Source organism: Frankliniella occidentalis, unplaced genomic scaffold, assembly GCF_000697945.3.
Source record: "Frankliniella occidentalis isolate FOCC.00 unplaced genomic scaffold, Focc_3.1 Scaffold46, whole genome shotgun sequence".
NCBI classification, from domain to species: Eukaryota; Metazoa; Arthropoda; class Insecta; order Thysanoptera; family Thripidae; genus Frankliniella; species Frankliniella occidentalis.
Genome location: NW_026267176.1, coordinates 394,786 through 402,699, shown reverse-complemented (window position 1 = coordinate 402,699; position 7,914 = coordinate 394,786). Strand labels below are relative to the sequence as shown.

Below are 7,914 nucleotides of genomic sequence, written 5' to 3'. Positions count from 1 at the left end.
GTCTAAGGAGGTGAGGTAAGCGTCTGTTCTTCTCAGGTGTCGAATTCCATTGACGAGCAAGAATGTGCTGTCATAAATTTACAACGTATAGTAAATTACAAATATTGTATGTAAATCTAAGAGGATATTTTTCCCAGCCTACTGGTCGTAATCCGAACATTATAAAATTGGGTATGCAATGCCGCTATGAAAACTCTCCCCATTCAACCGAGGAAGATATTTACAGCTGAGAACTAAAATTTCATTTCAGGTATTACAAAAAATGTTAATACAAACTTGCCACATTATTTGTCAATAATGATGATTATCTTCTGACCCTTTTTCAAAAAATTCAGTATGTGGTAGCGATAAAAGATTTTTAAATGTCCTTTAGCATGTAAACCGAAAGAAATAGTTATGACAAAATTTTGGTTAAGTTAAAAGTATTGCAAAACCTGCCTCAGTGTTCAAAGTCGAAATGACATGAAAATTTGACGATGGGGTCACCATGCAGGCTACGAGGATATTTGGAAAACTGATGAAGACGAATCAGTGGGTGTTGGGGCTGAATGGAGGAATGCCGGCTTCCACCCCAGCAACAGCGCCCGCCGCATTCACCACGTTTGGTTGGAAGTCTTGCTCGACAGAGACGGGGGGCGCCATAAAGAAAAATATGTATCGGGGCAGCAAGCGAGCCGTAAAAGGGGCGTCATAGGCCGCGCCGTAAAGAAACAATTTGACGTTTTGTTTTACGTGGAAATTATGGGCCTTCCCCGCGTGCCCGCTACCGGCTTAACAGGCGCCACCACCTCCGGCACGGAGAAAAGGGGGGAGGGGGGGGCGCATACAAGCAATATAGCTGCATAAGCAACCTCCAACCCCACACAGCTCCCCCGTGAGGAGGATCCACACATCAACAAGTGCGGGTTGTACTGCTCACCTGTTGGACGGACTTCGCAATAAAGACGACGTACGCAGTCAGGCCGAAGTAGTATGTACAAAAAAGGGAGGTCGTTACAAAATTTCTGCAAACAAAAAAACAAACCAATCACCAATTAGATTATGTCGAGGTCGAAGCATTTCTTCTTTTTCAGAGGTGGAGGTTTTTTCTCGGTGGCCCCTGTCAGTGATTCCACCAAAAGTGTGTATAGGCTGCCGTCCGAGCGGACTGAGGGCGAGGCGAGGCGCTGTTGCTGCTGGCGATGGGTCCCAGTGGTGGCCCTAGAGCGGCGCGCACTGCGGCTCTGCCGGCCCCTCGAGAAGCCTTGGTCCCTCACTCGACAGCTATACACACCCGCCGGGACCACGCCGAGGCTGTGGGGACGACACGATGCAGTGGCAGCACTAGGAGGCCAAGGATACCCCGGCAGGTTCCTATACAGCAGTGGATTCATTAGGCAAATGACAGGGGCTCGGCGCCTGTGAGAACGAGGGTAGGCCACACCGCAGCACACACATGAACTGCAGGCAAAGTGTTGCCTGCCTATCAGGCGATATGGGCGGATATGGGACCTTTCATTTTTGGGCTGAACTTGCAAAACCATAACGGCGAATGTTTGGCATACTTTCTGGATGATCCCTATAACTAGGGTACAAGTAAACACAACAGTAGTACTGTCGGGAATAAGGGGCGGGAGCTTCCAAAGCTGAAAAGGGAAACCTGGCAAATCAAAGTGACCCGCGGTGCCTCTCCGGCCAGGCCGTGCCCGTCGAGTTCCTGGACCACTAGACGCCGCCGGGGGCTTTCTATTTCCACAGATTGACTGCCGGGAAGCGCAATAAAACGACCCGTCGCCGCCCCCTTGTGCGCCACAAAGGTCGCGCCACCGACATACCGCGGCAGGGTGGGGCAGGGGACAGAAACGGTGGGAGATCGTGGCTTCGATCAGCGCAGCTGTGGTGGAGGGCTGCTCTCCCGCTCTTCGCATTGCCTCCACAGTGCGCAACCCGAGGGCAAAAACACGCTCTCGTGGCACGAGCGGTTCAATTTTCCTTTATCTCCCACCCCGAACAACTGGGTTGCCCCGCCCCCCTCCCCCAATAGCTATTCCCCTTTTTATACCCCCCTCTCCCTAACCCATTCTCCTACACCCTGCTTTGCAAGTCCATACGGGAAGAAACGTAGGATGTTACCTACCTTTCCTTACCTTACCTAAGAAGTTCTTTTCTTGAACACAGAATATTTTACATCCTGCTTGACTATGTTTGCAACTCTCTAAGATATCGAGTGACTTACCCGGTGGATTCTCCGGTTAACTTTGTCATTTCTATAGCGTTTAGGGATTATACCAGGAGACCGATTAACGCCGCGCACTTCACTTCGCCGCGTGCGGGTTTGCCTATGCTTGCTACCCTACGGCTCCTTCAGACCCCGTGCGAGTAGGCAACCCGCCCGCACATGCGCATGCTGTACAGTATAACAACGAAAGTGCGCGGCCCGAGTCAGCCACCTGGTTCATGTTTGCGGTGCGTACAATGAAGGAGCACGACAAGCAGGTGATTTAGCGAATGGGCGAGCGCAGATATCTAGGAAGTGTCGTGGTGTTGGACGCCACATGGCGGGCCATGATGTACAGTCCACCGGAACTTAGCAGGTGTACCTCAAGTTAAAGAAAACAGCGAAATCACGAAGGTAATCCCGTACTGAGCCTCAATTACTATATTCGCATGTATGAAAGCCCGGGGGATGACTCGCAGTCCGCCGGTACACTGCGCCGTCAAGGGGGACAATAATCACCGAGCGGTCTCATCGTATAATCGCCCTTGATGACGCACTTTAACAAAGCCAGGCCAGTACCCCAGCCAAAAGGTATAGACAGTGTGCCGCGCTGCGTGCTGCACTCCATAAGTCTTAGCAACACTCACTCAAGAGGCAGGCTACAAGAAGCCCTGCGGCAAGAAGGGACGGCATTGCATCAGCCGCACCACATTATCACGTGCAGGATTGAGTGATGAACAGTCCATCACACGACCGTCTGATCGGCGGCCATTGTCTTGAGTAAAGTGGAGCACCGTAAAAAAAAAGGTATTGCAAACTACAGCATTGAAAAACAAGTGTACGCGGATCTACAGAAAAACTGGATTTCACCGATTATCTCGGCTGAAAAAAACTGATTCATAGTTCCAGCAGTGTAGCCCAAACGTGCCTATGGGTCTTGTGTTGGTAAAGCACCATGCGGTCCAGTAGTACTTACCCTGCACCCGTTGCATAAGGCCGCAGCTGCCGCGGCCCGGAGGAGAAGGCCTTCTCGGCGGTGCCAGCCATGTCCAGCGCCGGGATACGCAGCCGCACGCACAGGGTCTGCGCCGACTCCACTAGGATCTGGACGCAGTGTGTGCAGATGAAACCAATGACAAAGGTGCCGATGAAGCCGAAGACGAGCCCGCCGTGCATGAAGGCCATGGGCATAGCGAGGATGCCCGAGCCTAGGCTGCCTTTGAGCAAGTGCGCCAAGGCACCCATGTTCCTGGTAACAAAAACATTTTTCTATCAACACAAATATATTTTTTACTGGTTTTATCGTCTAGTAAAAGGAGTTTCCTTAATGAAGATTTCAACACTAGAAATCGTAGAACGAGGATTCATGCTCTCCGGAGAGCGAGAATTTGCCCCAAATTTCCTCGCTCTCTGGAGAGCGAGGTTTGATTTCCTCGCTCTCTGGAAAGCGAGGTTTGATTACCTCGCTCGACTAAAGCGATAGATTAAAGAAAGTCACTTTATTTGAGTGCACTGGAAACGCAAGTGTGTGAATGTCGTTCACCTGTAGATGTGTGAATATTCATTCGTACACTTAGAGGGGTAAAGGTGTGAACTTTTCCTAGAAAATTCACACGTTCACCCCCATAAGAGTACGGATGGATATTCACACACCTACGAGTGTGCGGCATTCACACACCTGCGTTTCGAGGGTGATAATTGAGAAACCTCGCTATTTTTGAGTGAGGATTTCTGAAGTTAATCACTCTTGATTTGAGTAAGATTTAAGAATCATTCTCAATAAGAGCGTGGTTTCTAAATCATCACTTTAATGGATCAAGGAGAAAAAATCTCGCTCTTTTTCTGTCAGAATTTTTACTCCAGTATTTGCAGTGAAATGACACTGTCGGCGGGACATGGCGAGGAAGGCCTGCTCATGGCTTTCTGCCGTCAAACTTTCAGCTCCCAGCCGCTATGTAACGGCGTTGCAAAATAACTTGATTGTTGTTTCCCGCCGGGGAAGGAAACTTTGTTTCCAATGGCACAGCGGCACTGCAAGAGTACCGTGAATTCTTTGGAGTAGTTTACCGACAAGTGTCCGATTCCTTTGCGAGAAAGCGACTTTGAAATAGCAAAGCAAAATGCAAAATCAGTTCTCGAACGCATGATGGACAACGAAATTGCAATGAGGCGCGTTTTTAAAGCAGCTTCAAGCTCCATTGATTTTGTAAAACAGTAGGATCAGGTCATGACGACTCATACTTACGAGTATTGGTTGTCCGTATCTCGGTGTGCAAACGGGTCGTACATGGCGTCGGGATCTTTTTCTGCCAAGGTTACCCTACGGACATGACAGAAAATTATACACACTTGCCACAGCGCTGTTAGTAGCAACTCCACAAAACATTCTTTTAAAAAGAACACAATAAAAAACAAGAGAAATCGCAATTCTAAAATTTGTAATGAATTATTTTTCTGTGTAATTCACTAGAGTATAATCAAATATAAAATTGAGGGTTTGTTCCATTACTGTGCTGGCAGAATTAAGATGATTGTCGTCTGCAGCAGCAACAGGTCCGAATAACACAAACTATCAGGTGCCCGTGCATAATGCTAAACGTCAAAGAGACGTGATAACGATAAGATAGCGGCCGCAGGGACGCCGGAGAAATGTGTGCTGGTGGAAATAATGACTTACGTGGATGACATGTTGAGTGTTGTTTGTGAGGGCGCCGAGGCGATGCTAAAAACTTCTTTTTTCTTCTCCATCTTTGCCTAAAGAAATGAAAATAAAATACATAGAATCAGCGAAACCAGTCAGGTAAACTTTTCAATGAATGTGTTTTACGGCAAGGAATGGTGGTAATACTGCCAAGGACAAGCACACGTGTGCTAACTCCTTTCAACAAAATGCGTTGATAAGAGACGTTATGAAAATTTGCGTAACTATATAAAGGTACTCTGAGTCTGAAAAACTTCAAAGTCGATCACGTGAGAAGTGTGGCTAAAACGGAACAATTCACGTACCACTCGACTAGAGAAGTGCCGAATGGCAGAGTACAGCACGTTCGTCTCGCTAAGCCCGTCACGCTCAAACAGCCGGTAGAATGGTGCGCTGCGAAACTAGACCAGAGAGGCAGGCAGCGAACCTTGTGTCGGTGTCGAACCTTCTCTTGTTCTTGGGATTGCCCAAGGGATTGGTGTATTCCAACCTCCAGCCCCCCGAATGGTCCTCTTTCTGTTCACACAGTCACGCATGTCGGATCTGACACCGTCGTTTGACAGACCGGAATCAACACTTGCTGACCAGATCTGGCACTAGCGGGCCTGCAACACGCGACCCGCGGCCCGTTGCGCATGAGCGACTCTTTCTGATGGCCTTGCATTTGGTGACGCAGATTTGCCTATGGCGACCCTCGTATATAAGGAATACGCCAAAGTTCCGTCATTTCCTGCAGGAGGCTTATCCGATTAGCTATCAAGAATACTACGTCTGGCGACAAGCCTTAATCATTATATTGCCAGTCATAATAGGAGTGAAAGAGCGCAGCGGATTTGCAAATGAACTTATCAGACGGTTAGTAAACATGTGTGCTTGTGAACATAGGGCAATCATCCACGCAATTCCACTCACAAAACTTTGAGGTAATATTGTTTTTTACTTTGTTTTTCGTATAAAATAAAACAAAAACCTTCAGCGTCTCACCGGTGAGGTACACAACAAAACGAGCATTTTTTAGGCCTAGAGGTCAGGTCTTAACTTTACGGGTTACCCCTTCCCCTGAAGATCCTCAAATACATTTTTAGAACAATATTGTTTAGGGGCCGTTTTGGTTACAAGTAACGCCATCTAGCGCCTTATCGGTTAAAGAGAGCCAGAAGGACGCATTGTCCCCCAAAGCACATTCCTTAGACAAGTCACCTTCGAGCGAATTCCCTCCCCCTTTTTTGACCTTTTCTATTCAATTTAAAAACGTTTTTGGACCAAAAGATGAGTAACAGTGTAGTGATATCGTCGTAAACGGAACATCTTCGATCAGTTACACATTTGCAATTATTCCTCGACCCTAGTATCAGCAGCACTAGCTATGGCGTGTGCACTAAACTCAACAGTCTGTGCACTTTTCCCCTTTTCCCCCTTTCCCGAGCCCTTTCCCTTCCGGGCTCAAGTCGATTCCAAAAAAGCTCCAGTATTTAGATTCCTCCCCGCCATGACTCCAAAGACACCACGCACCATTTCCATGAGAAAAGCTCTCTATAAGTCTAGCACTGAGTTTAGAGATGAGCGAACATTGACTTCGAAACAACATTGTTCGGTTTGTTCGAAGATTTTTAGGCCAATTTTGTTTGAGTTCGTTCAAATTTGAACTGGCCTCGTCGCCCACCTCTAGCTACGTTATAGTGATAGACTGTAAAATTTACCACAAGATAAAACGCTAGCTCGAGCAGTACGGCATTTCGACTTGCGAGATGCCAAAGCTTGTCAACTCTGCGAAGAAAACGATGCGCACGCGACTGGAGACCGTTACATTGTAGTTACAATTCCGTTACTGAGACTCTCGCAACATCTCACGACGCCCCGCCCCCAACTGTTATCCAACGCACACTGTTCGAACTATTTCCTCACTGCTAACTACTCACTCTCCATTTTCTTGTTGTAGCTATCTTAACAAAAAACAAAAAACAAAAAACAAAAAAAACAACAAAAAAAACACACCATTGCGCCGGTTGTGTCTTTGCAGACTCCGCGCGAACGGGGTTGTCCACTCACAAGGGCCATTGGCTATCAGGCAGAAGGAGTAGGCAACCCTACTCGCACCAGGGCATTGCAAAGAGACACCCGGTAAAAGCACAAATGATAAATCAGCAGCTCAACCGGTATACAATTGTACGCACTAGATAGTAATCAAATCCACCGTTTAGCACACCCCGCGTCTTCAAGCTGCAACTGACATTCGACGCATCAACAAAAGTCACACAGAAGTCGACAGCCTTGGGTTCGATACCACCTGGTCGTTGGGAGCAACCAATGAACCACATCCCCATGCATGTCTCATCCGTGTGCGGAACTCACAATGTGTCAGGTTGCTCAGAAAGTTGTAGGATTTCACAAAATAAGAATGGTATTTTCCTGCTGTGAGCTGAGTGCGAATACAGGTTTGGAATCAGCAAGAGACCGCCTTACATCACTCAGACACACCAAACCACACGCATGTCCTGCGAGACCGCACGCCTCTCTTTGCCTTAAGTCCCTACGCAACGAGTTACTGAGTGGGTCCCCACGCGTGCACACCGGGATGCATCTGACAAAGGCGGTGCGCGCGCACGCACACCCTCGTATTCTCTACACTATATAGCTACTTCTACAGAAGTAAAGTTGCGTTTTTCGATGACCAAGACAGTCTTATCTTTCAATACGCAGTGCAATCTGCCTGTAAGTATCAGGCTCGGTGCGCATCTCGGGTCGTACCGTGAGTCGGGGTCCTTGAACTGCCTCAAAGCCGGCTCCCGTCGGGCGCAGAGTTGCGGAAGGAGCCGCGAGTCCTTCTCCTGCGCTGACCTCACCGCCACTGGCACACGTATACGCAAAGCGCCTTGTCGTGGCCGCGCGGCGCGCGCGTTTAGCAGATTGTATGTGGTGGCGGGAGCTGGGGGCTCCCTCGGCCCCGCCACGCCCCACCACGCTTCGCCCCGCCTCGCGCCGGCAACGCCCCACTACACCCCGCCCCACCCCGCCC

The 7,914-nt window shown here is 48.7% G+C and overlaps 1 protein-coding gene across 5 annotated transcripts in view; it reads right to left on the bottom strand.

The window, feature by feature from the left end:
* Positions 1–7,914, bottom strand: part of LOC113215629 (proton-coupled amino acid transporter-like protein pathetic) — a 35,888-nt gene that overhangs the window by 16,272 nt on the left and 11,702 nt on the right. The window contains exons 1-5 of one of the 5 annotated variants that reach the window (XM_026435277.2): positions 7,647–7,814; positions 4,875–4,951; positions 4,443–4,517; positions 3,174–3,446; positions 920–1,004 (exon numbers count right to left, since the gene is read on the bottom strand). In XM_026435277.2, the coding sequence (XP_026291062.1) occupies positions 920–1,004; positions 3,174–3,446; positions 4,443–4,517; positions 4,875–4,945 (504 nt within the window). In that variant the 5' untranslated portion in view covers positions 4,946–4,951; positions 7,647–7,814. Of the gene's footprint in view, positions 1–919; positions 1,005–3,173; positions 3,447–4,442; positions 4,518–4,706; positions 4,779–4,874; positions 4,952–5,203; positions 5,300–5,325; positions 5,419–7,646; positions 7,815–7,914 lie in introns of those variants that run through there. The other 4 variants (XM_052267084.1, XM_026435278.2, XM_026435276.2 and 1 more) reach the window with 4 other exon arrangements.